The sequence below is a fragment of the Pseudochaenichthys georgianus genome, chromosome 9, assembly GCF_902827115.2.
Source record: "Pseudochaenichthys georgianus chromosome 9, fPseGeo1.2, whole genome shotgun sequence".
Classification (NCBI taxonomy): Eukaryota; Metazoa; Chordata; class Actinopteri; order Perciformes; family Channichthyidae; genus Pseudochaenichthys; species Pseudochaenichthys georgianus.
The window spans coordinates 25,659,062-25,675,088 of NC_047511.1; the positions used below are offsets into that span (position 1 = coordinate 25,659,062).

Sequence of the window (16,027 nt, forward strand, 5' to 3'; positions counted from 1 at the left end):
TTCCATCATTATGAAGTGCTTTGAGCGGTTAGTCAAAACCTTCATCACCTCCTTCCTCCCTCACCGCCCGGCACGTTCATCTGACGTGTTCAGTACTACATGAGTTTTACCTTTACCCATGGATGCACAATAAGAACGGATTATATGATTATATGAATACTTTCGTGATGCTCTCTCAAAAGTCGGGCCATTTTGTCTTCATGCGCCAATCAGCAACTCTCATAGGAATGAACGAGGCCCCGCCTCCCACGCTGTATCCAGTTCTCATTTTTTTATTTAAAGGTCCCATGTCATGCTTTTCCGGTTATTACCTATGGTTATTACCCGTCCTTGTGTGAAGGTTTTTATGCATGTAAACGGTCTGTAAAGTCACAAACCCTCAAAGTACACCCTATAGCAGGGGTATTCAACTAAAATGTAACGAGGTCCAGTTAGAGAAAATCTCCCCATGCAAAGGTCCGGAACATCAAAATGTCTAAGTTGCTTTATGAATTAGTGTGATATTGAAGTAGCCTGTAGCTTTATCAACGTCTGCATGTAATCAACAACTGACTGCCAATCAAATAACGAAAGTACAATTCATAAACAACAATATTTATTGTCAATTAACATTGAACTATACAGATATACAGTAAAATACTGTGGATATGCGTAATGTTCCTCTCTGGCTGCATTTATTTTATAAAATAAGATAAAATAAATAAAATAGCTTTTGAAAATATGTGCATCTTAAAAGTGCTTAATTTTATATAAATAAAATAAAGTGTAGCAGCAGCTTGAGTTTCCCTTTTTCTTTGTTAACCGTTTCACATCATGACTTAAAGGTGGGGTAGGTAAGTTTGAGAAACCGGCTCGAGATACACTTTTTGTTATATTCCATGGAATGTTCTTGACATCCCGATAGCAATGAATATCTTAATTGCTTTGACAAAAAATCCATACAAAAATGAAATCTGTGGAAGAGCCGTAGTACTGTAAAAAGCACGACCAATCATTTTAGCCGGCCCGGCTAAAATAACTGGATGGCCTACCCATAGATATATATAAACACTAGATGACTCACCCGCGCTGCTGGCCAATGGAGACCGACGTTGCCACTTGGCCGCCATCTCGCTACAGGCAGTGCTCTCATTCATAACATTATGGTTTACTATTTAAATAACCATAGCTTGTTCAATTTTCAACCAATTTTCAAACGGTTTGGTTTTTTATAAACATCAAAGATGTAGTTATGATACTGCATACTTATAATCATGGACTTTCATATGAAAATAACATTAATCAGATAAAGCAATAGCTACACACACACACAAGGTATTTATATTAAATATTTGCCGGTGTATATATTTCCATTTATTTTATTATATTGTTAATATTTAAAATAAATTATAAAATTTAAATACATTTATATTTTATATATAAAAATCGTTCTCATGTTACCACTCTGTAAGCCAAGAGTTGTTAATTTAGCAATGCCTTAGCTTTAAGAACAGGGACACAACTAATGACAATAGCATATGTTGGTATATTATTTAGATATTCACACCTTTATCAGAAGAACCAAACCAACATAAAATGTGCTCACAGACAGGCCAGTTCTGTCTAATTTATCACAATTATTTTTGACATGAGATCTTCATATATTCATATATATTCTAGTTTTGTATTTAGTTTCTAGATTTGTAAACAAATCCAGAACCTTTGAAATATGTTATTGAAAAAAGACCAAGAATAATATAAACTGTACCATGTGTCCTTTTGTGTCCTTCTGTAGTCCATTTGTGGTTTGTCTTGTCTCACCCCGGCTGATATATCACAAAATCCACTGTTTAAATTGTTCCCTATATTGCCCCTATGCAATATAGGGAACAATTTAAACATAAACTATCCTATGTGTTATGTGCTATGTGCCCCCCAAAATTAACATATTATTATTATTAAGAAGAACAACTTGGTGTGGTGTGGAGGGGATGTAGGAAGCAGGAGCAGGTGGGGAGAGATGGGACTTCAAGGTTATTTGTTTTAAATGTGTCTTGGAGATAAGGACCAGCTGCACACAATAAAATACAGTATAACACAAAACCAAAAAGACACACGGTGACACATGGCACACCAACAATCAATCATCGTCCAGCCTCAGCTTTGGTATTCTTTCACAACCATGTTATGGGTTTATTAGACTGAGCAAACATAAACATATGTGGGGAACATAGTGCTGCGTCTCCTGTCCGGTCAAATTCCTCACTCCTGAAGTGCTCACTGCATAGCAGTGTCCTGTCACAGGAAACAAAACCGTCCCTTCTTAGGGCGAGTTCCCACTGCCTCCTCCTCTCTTTGGTTTTGGGAAACCTTAAAAACATGAGAAAGGTAGCTAGATATATAAATGATTGTCAATATGTTCCTCCCTTCTTTCCTTTAACATTAAGGGTAGGACAAAAATACACACCGAAATTATCATATTTTTGGTATGTATTCATTTATGTATAGCCTACTTTAAGAATAAGACAACCACACTAAGAGTAATAAAAAAGGTGTCCAATAGAAACATTAAATAATTGTGTAAAGAAATGGTAGCAACATATTCTAAAGAGGCTGGGTCAACAACAATCTTGCAATACTATTATCTCACATAGCCCCACTGATCCTGTGTAGCAAGACTTGTAATGTACATACATCCACTAAGTAATTAACGATTATCCTAATTTTAGTCATAATATTGTCATATCTTACACGTGAAAGGTGATCCCACGGGTTCTTGTTTCCAGACTGCGGTGATTAGAGCATCCGTAGGCTGCACAAAAGTCCGGCATAGTCAGGTACTTCTGTAAACACAAAGCCAGCAAATTCCTGTATCATAATGCAAGAAGGGAATGAGTCCTTACCCCAAGTGAAGGAGTTCAAGTATCTCGGGGTCTTGTTCTCGAGTGAGGGATCAATGGAGCGTGAGATGGGCCGGAGAATCGGAGCAGCGGGAGCGGTATTGCAGTCGCTTTACCGCACCGTTGTGACGAAAAGGGAGCTGAGCCGGAAGGCAAAGCTCTCTGTCTACCGGGCCATTTTCGTTCCTACCCTCACCTATGGTCATGAAGGATGGGTCATGACCGAAAGAACGAGATCGCGGATACAAGCGGCCGAGATGGGTTTCCTCCGCCGGGTGGCTGGTGTCTCCCTTAGAGATAAGGTGAGAAGTTCGGTCATCAGGGAGGGACTCGGAGTTGAGCCGCTCCTCCTTCGCGTCGAAAGAAGCCAGTTGAGGTGGTTCGGGCACCTAGTTAGGATGCCACCTGGGCGCCTCCCTAGGGAGGTGTTCCAGGCACGTCCAGCTGGGAAGAGACCAAGGGGTAGACCTAGGACCAGGTGGAGGGATTATATCTCTTCGCTGGCCTGGGAGCGCCTTGGGATCCCCCAGTCAGAGCTGGTTGATGTCGCCAGGGAAAAGAAAGTTTGGGGCTCTCTGCTGGAACTGCTGCCCCCGCGACCCGACCACGGATAAGCGGGAGAAGATGGATGGATGGATGGATAATGCAAGATGTTTTTAACAAGCCAAACCACTTGGAAGAAATCATGTGTAACTTAAGTTGTGTTGAAAAGAAAGAGCAGTTCTGCCTCTCCCACTGGTGTAAAGTTGCTGGGTCAACTTTGTAATACTAGGTCTCACTGACAGCCTCTTGTTATTAGCCAGCTAATAAATACAACCACATACACAAAGAAAAGCTGCAATTTCAACATTTCCAAGCCATGCTAATCATGTTTATAATAAACCAAACCGTTTGTAAATCAGTCAAGATTTCAGTGAGTTAAGAGTATTTTTGTGCAGATCACTCACCTTACAACAGCTACCATAACGCGAATCAGAGTAACTGTTGACTGTAGCAAGATGGCGGCCGGTCAGCTACGCTGGAAAATCTCCCATGAGCCATCTAGTGTTTATATATATCTATGGGCCTACCTGCCTGTCAGCCTTCCATCTGTGCACAAACTTATCTCGTGCCCTCATTGGTCATGTGCGCGTTTGTGTGTGTTAGAGGAAGGGCTCTGTGCTGTGTATTTTCAAATTCTAGCGCACTCGAGCTGGTTTCTCCAAAATGTTAAAGAGCAACTTCCAGGTTAAAGACACCTGTGAATAAATGTTTAGGAAAATTATGAATACACTAGATTTTCAAAAAAATATACAGAAATATACACTACAGTGACATCTGGCGTCGTTTTTGTAAGAAATGTTCACTTCCGCATAAAAAAGCCTCGGCACGTGACCTCCCGCGTGTGACGTAAAACAAAGGGTAAACAAGGGGGAGAGCGGCCGGTGTAACGTATTAATAAACATGGATCCCAATGCTAGTTTCAACAAAGAAGAAGTTGAACATGAATATTCGAATGCATATGACAGACCACAACCTTATAATTATGAGCCTGCTAGGCGTCCAAGAGACCTGGAGCAGCCAAGGATTAGAAGAAATAACGGCCATCGGAGAGAAATTGAGCTGTGGTGTGAGGAGAACCAGTGGAGAACTGGGCAGCTATCTTGGTGAGTGACCGGCGTTAGCTACAGAATGTTAGCTAACGTCACATCACAACATTGTGAAGCTATCATATATCAGGCTATAACTAAAGTAGCATTGATAATATAGTAATGTTACTGGCAGGACTGTTGATACTGATCCATAACAGAAACTAATGCGCAAGTATCAGCCGTATCTCGCGTTACCTAATGCAAATCCACACTACGTTACGGTGCTGTACCGGAGGGGAGAGAGAGAGAGCAGGGAAGGAGGGGGGGGGGGAGCAGCGAAGGGGGGGAGAGAGATGTAATACGGTTTCCTGATAAACGTTACCTAATGCAACTCCACACTACCTTCGGAGCTGTACCGGAGGGGAGAGAGAGAGCAGGGAAGGGGCAGCTATCTTGGTGAGTGACCGGCGTTAGCTACAGAATGTTAGCTAACGTCACAACACAACATTGTAAAGTTAGCTATCATATATCAGGCTATAACTAAAGTAGCATTGATAATATAGTAACGTTACTGGCAGGACTGTTGATACTGATCCATAACAGAAACTAATGCGCAAGTATCAGCCGTATCTCGCGTTACCTAATGCAAATCCACACTACGTTACGGTGCTGTACCGGAGGGGAGAGAGAGAGCAGCGAAGGGGGGGAGAAAGATGTAATACGGTTTCCTGATAAACGTTTTGTTTTGTAGGTGCTTGTGTGGGGAATGCCAGCCCATGACCTCAGCTGTGAAGAGCATGTGCTGCAGGGAGGTGGATCCCTTCTGGGCCCTGGTGGAGAACCTCACCCCCAGACTAGACATAACATGCCTGACACTGCACCCAGGCTTTGAAGCATGCTGTCTGAATCCCTTTGTGCTACAGATAGCCTACATGAACTTCAGGCAGGAGCATGGCCCGCTTCAGGCCAGCAGACATGAGTATGTTTAGATTACAATTAAAAAGATAAATACTATTAAAGATAATACAGTTGCTATTGACCCCAAGTGTTTAGCAGGTTTCTAAACCCAGAACCTGTAGATTATATACTATATAACACTTGTTGATGATGTTAACAAGGCTATCAAGTTTACCTGTAGATATTGTGTCCCTATCCCCAGGCAATACCGCTACACAGCTTACAGGCAGGTCATCCGCTGGGCCTATGGAGTTCTAGGCAGGCACATTAGGAAGCCCTTACCCTCATGTGTTGTGTCTGCCATCAGAAGACAGTTCCCAGAAGAAGGAGCAGGAATTTACAAAGGTTTTGAGTGGCCTCATTTTGGTGACGATCAATAAAATTAATCACAATCATAGTGTGTTCGCACTATGTGTTCGCATACACATGCATTTCCAAACATTTTGTCTACAGTCTACCTATGCTGTAAATGTGGTATTTTTTTCAATTTACACAAATAAACATTGATTGATAGATAGTGTCTTTTCATTAATAACCACCAAAATACATTATTTGAACACTCCTCTCGATCGATTTACAAAAAAAAAATAGTATGGCCCGCCCTAATACACCAATGCAGTTTTTAAAGATATACATTTTTCAACACAATCATTTACCAAATACCTTAATTACTTACTAACTAGTAAGAAAATGTAGTTTTTGCTGTTAATATGGTGCGCCAAGAATCTTTGTGTGTACATATGTCTGTTCGTTCTTGTGTGTCTTTACCTGGCGATTTCGGTCCGTAATAAGGGCTGAAACTTGCATGTGTTGCTCCTTAACCTCTTAAGCCCGAAGGTCCCCCCAGTGGACCCCTCCCACCGTTTTTTTACGAGACTATGTCTCAGGGCTTCTTAACATTTATGAAACTATTAATGTTTCATACCCTTTTAAAGGTAAGAAACTCCGCTAACTGACAATAAGAACAAATGCTAACTAATGCTAACGCTTTTTTACACAGAACTCACGGTAGAAATGCCCTTATTACTATCTTACAGGGTTCATACACTTTTCCACCAATGATTTTCAATGACTTTTCCATGACTTCTCAATGACCTTTACCTCATTTTCCATGACCAAAAAAAAATTACCACTGAAAATGGTTTATTTGAACATGGAACAAGACAATAAGGTCTGCATATGAAACATGTAGTGCCTATCTAAAACAAATCAAATAGTAGGCTTACTAGCTTTTACACGCTAAAGCAACTGTAGTCAGCGAGGCAAAGTCATCAGGTATGAAAAAGGACCCGACCCCTGACCCCCTGAAAGCAGCAGTGTCAATAATAACAGAAACGCCAAAGAGTCACATCTAATAGAAATATATAAAAGCATTTATTTTAATTGTGTAGCAGTCAGTTTATAATTTTGGCAGCACTGTTGAGCATTTTGAAAATTTATTGTCATGCCTCTGTGCAAGGCTTAATCTTTCTATCTTTATAGCCACTGGTGTAAAGTAACTAAGTTCATAAACTCAAGTACTATACGTGGGTACAATTTTGAGATACTTGTACTTTATTTAAGTATTTCAATGTTTTGCTACTTTGTACTTCTACTCCTCTACAGTTCAGAGGTGCATGGTGTACTTCTACTCCTCTACAGTTCAGAGGTACATGGTGTACTTCTACTCCTCTACAGTTCAGAGGTACATGGTGTACTTCTACTCCTCTACAGTTCAGAGGTACATGGTGTACTTCTACTCCACTACAGTTCAGAGGTACATGGTGTACTTTTCCTCGACCTCCATGTATTTAATACCTTTATTTACTCTACAGATGTGGATGAATGATGTGAAATCTAATCAAGTGTTAAATCAGACTTTAGTTCCACCTGGAGTAAATTCACAAGCTACCCTGCAGTCGACAAAGTCATTCAAACTAGCTGCACCTTTACCAGCTTTGAGAACACTTTAATGATCAATCATTATAAAACATATCATATATATTATTCTGAAATGGACCAATCTGCACAACGACTACTTTTACTGTCGCTACTTTCACTATATTTTGATGATAATACTTTTGTACTTTTACTTGAGTAACATTTTGAATGCAGGACTTTTACTGTAACAGAGTATTCCTTCACTCTGGTACTTCTACTTTTACTCAAGTACAAGATCTGAGTACTTCTACTTCTATTTTTACTACAAGATCAGAGTACTTCTACTTTTACTCAAGTACAAGATCTGAATACTTCTACTTTTACTCAAGTACAAGACCTGAGTACTTCTACTTTTACTCAAGTACAAGATCTGAGTACTTCTACTTTTAAGAACAACATCTGAGTACTTCTACTTTTAATCAAGTACAAGATCTGAGTACTTCTACTCGAGTACAAGATCTGAGTACTTCTACTTTAACTCAAGTACAAGATCTGAGTACTTCTACTTTTACTCAAGTACAATACCTGAGTACTTCTACTTTTACTCAAGTAAAAGACCTGAGTACTTCTACTTTTACTCAAGTACAAGATCTGAGTACTTCTACTCGAGTACAAGATCTGAGTACTTCTACTTATCTGAGTACTTCTACTTTAACTCAAGTACAAGATCTGAGTACTTCTACTTTTACTCAAGTACAATACCTGAGTACTTCTACTTTTACTCAAGTAAAAGACCTGAGTACTTCTACTTTTACTCAAGTACAAGATCTGAGTACTTCTACTCGAGTACAAGATCTGAGTACTTCTACTTATCTGAGTACTTCTACTTTAACTCAAGTACAAGATCTGAGTACTTCTACTTTTACTCAAGTACAATACCTGAGTACTTCTACTTTTACTCAAGTAAAAGACCTGAGTACTTCTACTTTTACTCAAGTACAAGATCTGAGTACTTCTACTTTTAATCAAGCACAAGATCTGAGTACTTCTACTTTTACTCTAGCACAATATCTATACTATACCACCTCCGTTTATAGCCTATGAAAAAAACTATTAGAAAACGAAGGCTAAAGCTAACGGAGGCAGATAGTGACAATGTATGCTAGCTAGCTAGCTCAACGATTCCTTAAATTATATTGTGACAGAAAAACGTTTCAGTTCACATCACGCTCTGCCGCTCTGCTCTGAACACCTGAACGGCCGTTCTAACAGCTGTTCACCAGTCTGTGCCACAGTGACTCCAGACCGCACAGTTACTGTTAACGAACGCACCGTAACTAATGTAGCTGACCCTCATCCCAGAGCAGCAGAGTTCTGCCGACAGGCAGGAAGACTCGAGCACACAGCTCGCGCTTCATATATTAAAAAATAACACCATGCGCGTCATGATGGCACATAACAGCTCGCGACCATAGATTATTTCGGCGATTAGATAAAATGTAAATTATATTTGACGCAACTTTAGTTACATTTCCATGACTTTTCCAAAACTTTGGGAAAAACATTGTTTTCCATAACTTTTCCAGGGCCTGGAATTTGCATTTTGAATTTCCATGACTTTTCCAGGTTTTCAATGACCGTACGAACCCTGATCTTAACTGCACAAACAAGATATACGATTTAAAGCTGAGACTCCACAGATTCCACATATGTAATGTCATCACTGTACGACCTCGAATTCCTGGAGCTATCAGCCAGAAAAGAGAAAGTAAACAACATCCGGTTTCAAAAATATTACAATAATTACGTCTTACCTTTTTTGATTTGTGATCAAAAATTGTGTTCAACAGAATAAAAACGCCACTCAAGGTTAATCCAATGTCTTTGTGTCACGTAGAAATTTTTACTGATAATCCATCATCATATTTATGGCAATATACTGGGTATAAAGTTTTGCCGTCCAGGCTTGTACTTTCAGATATGTTTCGTTTGCTTCTTTATTACGTCCGCAATGGTAATGTTTATGTGGATTTGGGAACTGCCCATCGATTCTATTGGATGCAATGGTTAAGAAAAAGGTGTAAATCACCCAAATCGACCAATGGGTTCCAGAGATATGGTCCTGCGTAAAGTATAAAGAATGCCAGCCAGTTTAAGTACATTACGCAGCAGACTTTACTTATTGTTTACTACGTAAGGAAGCAGGAATTGCAGGACCCAGAGCGCATGGAGCACAGAGCGGACAGCAGATAACGGAATTGCAGTTTTATTGCTTATAGATTATCAGAACATTTCAAAGGGGACACAGCCACATTGTATATTAACCTATGGATTAACTACATCATCGTTTTCATCGTTTTAATGCCATTGAAGACCAGTTTAGACCAGACAAAGAGGAAGGTGAGCCATGTTAGCCTAGCGCATTAGCGCTAGCGCCACTTGTTTTGATGTACGTTTTTGTTGATAATTTCGCGAGTTTGTATCTTTCAGTGTTGAGGTGGGCACCGTTAGATTCTGTGTCTTTACGATCATAAACAATGTGTTGGATGTGCAGCTAGGACAAGTAATAAGGGAGCTAGGAGTGATTTTCGGTGCAGTAATAGGTTAGCATTTTTCGCTCGGGGCTAATTCAGAGGCTCACTGTAAGAGGATAACAGAGTAGGCCTATGTTTTATTTTTTTCACAACAGTTGTATTTGGATGGAATGACGACCTATAGTGATAATTCAAAGTAATACAATTATTTTTACAGTGAAAAAGTTCAAATGGAACTGATGGTTCCCAAATTACCCAGAGGTGAGTCCGCTTGGACTTTATTTTTCTAAACCTCTCTAAAAAGGTCAAATTTCACTTGTTTTGCATCAATCTTGATACAGGGTACTTATTATATGTTATAGTTTGGATTCCTAAAGCTTTTAGTCTACTAGCCCATCATTCAAGGGTGGTTTTCACTATAAGTAATGGGTTTTTGTTAGGCGGACATTAGAATTTACATGTTTTACTGTGTTCCATCTGAATTTACTTTAAAATAAAAACATCTATATTGATTCTGACACTTCTACATCCAACTCACAGATGTAACCTTGCTTTGAGAGAAAAGATTGTTAATTTACCCCTTTTAGAAGTGAAGATATAGTCTTTGTTGTGTTAGTGGCATTTTCGAGCCTGAAACCTGAAAAACAGGCTCAGGGCTTAAGAGGTTAAGGAAGTCAATGCTGCGTTTCAGACCCTCTAGTTCACACCTGTGCTGCTTGGGACCTCTGAGCTCTGTAAAACAACATTATGCAGTCATATCACTAACCGTGTCACATCAGACGAAAGCACATCTGATTTGTGTTGACTGATAACGTTAACTTACCTGGACAAGTTGAATTTCATTTCAAACCTTTATTTAGACAGATAGGTCCCTTGAGATCATGGATCTCTTTTACAAGGGAGACCTGCATCAATTTAGTTCCACATGAAACATAAAAACAACATAAATAACACTTACAAACACCCATAGTGTCAGAAAGCATCTCATGCAGACGTGCCTTAAAAACATTCAGAGAAATAAAATTGCTCAATTTTAATTTGGACTGTAGGCTGTTCCAAGCAAGTGGAGCTGCGCACATAAAAGCCGTCTTACCTAAGACAGTCCTCACTCTTGGCACATCTAACAAGACCACATCCTGCGATCTCAGACAATAGCTGCCCGCAACTTTCTGCTTTACCAGAGAACAGATGTAATACGGGAGTTTGCCCAACATAGCTTTATAAATAAAAGTGTACCAGTGACTGAGCCTCCGTACAGAGAGTGATGGTAAACCTGCCTTGGTATACAGTGTACAGTGATGTGTAAGCGCTTTACAATTTGTGACAAATCTCAGAGCACTGTGATACGCAGCATCCAATTTGCTCAGGTAATTGGCAGGTGCATTCATATACAACAAATCACCATAGTCCAGCACAGGTAAAAAGGTCACAGTGACTAGCCTTTTCCTGGCCTCAAGCGAGAAACAGGACTTGTTTCTGAAAAGGAACCCTAGCCTAACCCTCAGTTTTTTAAGCAGGTTATTGACATGAAGTTTAAAAGAGAGACACTCATCAAGCCAGATACCAAGGTATTTGTAACAGGCAACAACTTCAAGTTTTGTTCCTTGCGTAGTTACAATATCTAAAACAGGCTCTGGTGTCTTTTTTGCTTTTGAAAAGAGCATTACCTTGGTTTTATCCACATTTAAAAGAAGCTTTAATTCAGAGAGCTGAGTCTGAATAGTGTTAAAAACAGCCTGTAATTTAACAACAGCCTCTTTAATGGAGGGACCTGCACAATACATCACAGTATCATCCGCATAAAAATGTAAAGTAGCTTCATCCACATTATCACCTACGCTGTTAATATATATGGAGAATAAAAGTGGTCCTAAAACAGAACCTTGTGGTACACCATTAGAAATGTTTAACCACTCAGAAGACAGTCCATCAAAATGAACACATTGGGACCTTTCAGAGGTAGTTCACAAACCACCCCACTGCATGGCTGGATATGCCAATACTGAGTAGCCTCTGCTTTAAAATGCGATGATCAACGGTGTCAAACGCTTTGGAAAGGTCAATAAACAGAGCTGCACAACTCTGCTTATTATCTAAAATACTAGTAATGTCATTTACCACTTTCATTGTCGCAGTGATGGTGAGGTGTTTCTTTCTGAATCCTGACTGATGTTTAGACAGGATATCATTTATACATAAAAACTCCTTTACTTGTTCACTCACAAGTCGTTCGAGCACCTTAGCCAGAACTGACAATTTAGAGATTGGCCTATAGTTATTTAAAATAGTTGCCTCCCCTCCTTTCAGTAAAGGCAAGACATAAGCAGACTTCCATACTTTTGGAATTGTATTTGTGCTGAGGGAGAGGTTAAAAAGAGAAGTAAGAGGTGGAGCAATAGAATCTGCAGCTATCTTTAAAAAGAAAGGTTCTAAGTTGTCCGGGCCAGCCGGTTTCCTAGGTTCTAACTTGGATAATGGTTCATGAACAATACCAATAGTTAAAGGAGTAAAACTGAAAGGGTTATTCAGACCACATTGTTCAGAGTCAAGGATTGGAGCGTTCACAGAAGCAGAAGTACAGTCAGTGACAGAATCAAACAGAGAGTCACAACACACAAAATGCTTATTAAAGCAATTTAGCATAGTAGCCCTGTCTGATATAATGCCAGATGCTGTGGTGAGGCACGGAGGTAGCTCATTTGGGATATCACCAGTGAAAATCGATTTTTTTAGCTTTCCAAAATTTCCTCGGATTATTCAGGTTTTCTGTGGTAACTGACAAATAGTACTTTGATTTAGCACTTTTTACTTGAGATGTGAAGCTATTTCTTAGCTGCCTAAAACGTAGCCATTCTACCTCTGAGCCTGATTTCCTAGCCTTAGCCCAAGCATTATTTCTCTCATGAAGTAGACTGGACAGCTTAGCAGAAAACTAGGGATTGTTTCGTCCCTTCACTCTAAATTTACGCAGAGGTGCATGTCTATCTATAATTTTAATAAAACCAAGATAAAAATAAGACCATTCAGTTTCTACATCAGCACACAGATCGATTTTACCCCAATCAAAATCAAACAGATCATGTAAAAAACCCTGCTCCACAAAGTGTTTTTTATCTCTCTTTGTGATGATACGTGGTTTAACCTTTTGGACCTTAGTGTCCCTAATTGTGGATACAACACAGTGGTCACTCATATCATTAGCAAATACTCCCACAGATGAGTATTTATGTGGAACATTTGTTAAAATTAGATCAATTAAGGAGGATTTATTTGGGGACTTAATATTTGGGCGAGTAGGACTGTCTATAATCTGGGTAAAATTCAAAGAGGTACACAGGTTTTTTAAATCCTCTGACACAGAAGTTAACCAGTCCCAATTAAAATCACCAAGCAGCACTATTTCCTTGTAAGAAAGTTGTGATAACATTTTTGCCAATGACGATAAAGAGTCCTTGACAGCCGAGGGGGCCCTGTAGCAGCCCACCATCATGACCTGTTGGCCCTTTGTTACCTCAATATTCACGGCTAAAAATTCTAGCTGTTTACTAACAGATTTGGAAACCATATTAGTTACACAAAACTTATTTTTCACATAAATGGCAAGGCCACCACCTTTTTTAGGCCGGTCAGTATTATACACTGTAACCATTTATGTAAATGTCAGAGGCCAAAATGGATTTATCTAGCCACGTTTCTGATAAGACAATGACATCAGCATCAGTCGAACTCGCCCAAATACGGACACAATCTAATTTAGGTAACAGACTACGCACATTTAAATGAATTAAACCTAGCCCAGATCTAGATATAAAATCAGCAGGAGTAGCTATTTGACTAATACTGCTAGGTGGACCTGGATTTGGCTGTACATTTCCTGATAGTAACAACAATAAAAATACCAAGCACCTTTTCCTCTTAATCAACACACATACATTGTCAGCTGTTCTAGAGTCACCAGCAAACTTCGCGAAAGTGAGATTAGAGTTTAAAAAACAATTCTGAAGGACCATCGTGGCAGGCATGTGAGAAAGACAAACATTTTCCGAAATGAAAGTCCGCGACAGTGCAACCAGCAATTGTTTGTGCAACACCTCCGAAACTGTACAGGGGATGTCCACTGCGGGCGGCAGAACATACCCGAATCCAGTAGATTTTTCAGGACGACTAGCGATCTTCTCCTTGTCCAGCACAGCCAAGAAAAGGCACAGCAGAAACACGACACCCGCCATTCTCCCAGTCCAGCACAACAGTATTCACGCTGTTCCCGGAGCAAGGTGGAACCAGGCCTCAGCTACAGCAGCACAGCAGAGCAGGTGGAATTAGGCCTCAGCTACAGCAGCACAGCAGAGCAGAGAAGGTGGAACCAGGCCTCAGCTACAGCAGAGCAGAGAAAGTGGAACCAGGCCTCAGCTACAGCAGCACAGCAGAGCAGAGCAGGTGGAACCAGGCCTCAGCTACATCAGCACAGCACAGCAGAGCAGAGCAGGTGGAACCAGGCCTCAGCTACAGCAGCACAACAGAGCAGAGCAGGTGGAACAAGCCTCAGCTACAGCAGCACAGCAGAGCAGAGCAGGTGGAACAAGCCTCAGCTACAGCAGCACAGCAGAGCAGAGCAGAAGATCCAAAACCTTGTTTATTCTGTCCTCGATCAAGGAGTAGGTGCCATATTTGGCACAATGGCCAGGAGAGTCTGACCTATGAGTGTCAAAAACAGTTTAATTCAGATGTTAAAGCCCAAAAAACAATGCAATGCAGTTATTGTAAGTTGCTTTGGATAAAGCTAAATGAATGTAATTTAAATATTGTTTTGACCTCTTTTTGATATCAATAATACAAGCTGAAGTGTTCTACCTGCAGTCACCAGAGAGGATTAGCCCACGCCCCATCTCCTTCAGTTCTCAGATGATCCCAGCCTGCTAATTTTGCCAGGCCTGCACCATAGTAGGGATTGTGTACAGGCGTTGATGCACTGAAGCCCTAACGGCCCCTACACACGGCGGCGTGCGTTGCCGCTTCAACGCTTCTGCCCATTCACTTTGAATGGGGTGACGTCACGATTCGCCGAACTGCATTGCGGGAGCAAAGCGTAGCTTCTCTTGAGGTGCTCGCTGCAAAAGTAGAGCAATGTTCTACTTTTGCCGCCTCGACGGAGGCGTCAGCCAATCAAATCCCTCGTATGTAAATCTGACAGTACAAGCAGTAGCCAATCAAACCGGGTGTATGTTGGGAGAGCCAGACCGCAGTTATTTCCCATATGTCAACAAAAGGAGGAGAAAATGATCGTGGCGGTAGGGAACATACAGGGATACAAACCGGAGGAGCCAGGCATGGGGGGAGGTGGCAAAGACAGTGGGGGAAACTGGTAGGTTTTCGCTTGTTTGGGGAGTTTATATCCAGTGTATTTCGTTTGAATGGACAGCTAGCAAGCATAGACAGTATATTTAGCCAGCATGGATGTAGCATGAATGCTTTGCTTTGTATGTCCGGGGCGGGACATTCATGTGGTTGGTTGTTGGTCGGGCTGCTCGCGTTGATTCCCCAAGCTCAAGACACACCCACCGCCAAGCGGTAACGCACGCCGCCGTGTGTAGGGGCCGTAACAGTTTCAACATCCGCTGGCCCGGAAGCACTATTTAGACACCCCGGGCCAGCATAACGTACTTTCCACTTGCCCGCTCGGGCCACTAAAAATATTGCTTTAAAAAAATTGTCCTGTGGTATTGGTATTTTGACTAGCAATTTAGTTAGATTGTTTCGTTTATCAACGCTACAACATAGCGTTCCGTGAGTCGGTTGTCGTTGTTGGGGGAAAAGCAAACAGCTGTTTGCTGCGGAGCACAGCGCGAGCAGGCTCCCGTGAGCGGGAGCGCGCTCCTTCACTACAGAGTATCGCGCCACCTAACCATTCGCCAAACAATTTTTAATACCAGCGGTAACCGGCCAAGCGCCGTGCAAAAAACTATCTTCAAATAAAAGAAAGTCACCGGAGGAGTTAAAGGAGAGTGACAGGGAGCATGAGAAGAAGAGGGAGAGAACGTTTCAGCCAGCTTGATCGATGGAGTTGGCTTCTATAGAGTGGTGCAGTGACGCGTCCTAAAACCCTTTTATAATCTATCGATTAGATTTATGATTCGAAAATTATAAAAGTAGGGTAGACATGTGGAGATTATCCGGCTGAACAAAACGTGCATTTATCAAACAGGTTTGTTTTCCACAGACCTTATTT

At 40.9% G+C, this 16,027-nt stretch overlaps 1 protein-coding gene and 1 long non-coding RNA gene across 3 annotated transcripts; one reads left to right on the plus strand and one right to left on the minus strand.

Moving 5' to 3' along the window:
- Positions 1-2,141: 2,141 nt before the first annotated feature.
- On the minus strand, positions 2,142-2,896 carry LOC139434415 (uncharacterized). The gene is made up of 2 exons (XR_011643763.1): positions 2,731-2,896; positions 2,142-2,349 (listed from the first exon to the last, which is right to left on the minus strand). It is a non-coding gene; the product is annotated as an uncharacterized lncRNA (long non-coding RNA).
- Positions 2,897-4,304: 1,408 nt separating this feature from the next.
- LOC117453096 (P2X purinoceptor 7-like) lies at positions 4,305-5,920 on the plus strand. 2 transcript variants are annotated; one of them, XM_034091966.1, is made up of 3 exons: positions 4,305-4,525; positions 5,202-5,429; positions 5,610-5,920. In XM_034091966.1, exons 1-3 carry the CDS (start codon positions 4,323-4,325, stop codon positions 5,785-5,787), a joined length of 609 nt encoding a protein of 202 aa, XP_033947857.1. In that variant the 5' UTR covers positions 4,305-4,322; the 3' UTR covers positions 5,788-5,920. The 2 variants fall into 2 exon arrangements, with proteins under 2 accessions (XP_033947857.1, XP_071060469.1); XM_071204368.1 differs by lacking the exon at positions 4,305-4,525 and adding an exon at positions 4,819-4,906.
- Positions 5,921-16,027: the final 10,107 nt, after the last annotated feature.

Bases quoted from the DNA above. Each gene is read 5' to 3' on its own strand.
- LOC117453096 (XM_034091966.1), top strand. From the start codon at position 4,323: ATGGATCCCAATGCTAGTTTCAACAAAGAAGAAGTTGAACATGAATAT. The intron at 4,526-5,201 runs GTGAGTGACCGG...TTTGTTTTGTAG, and splicing joins AGAACTGGGCAGCTATCTTG to GTGCTTGTGTGGGGAATGCC. The intron at 5,430-5,609 runs GTATGTTTAGAT...CCCTATCCCCAG, and splicing joins CTTCAGGCCAGCAGACATGA to GCAATACCGCTACACAGCTT.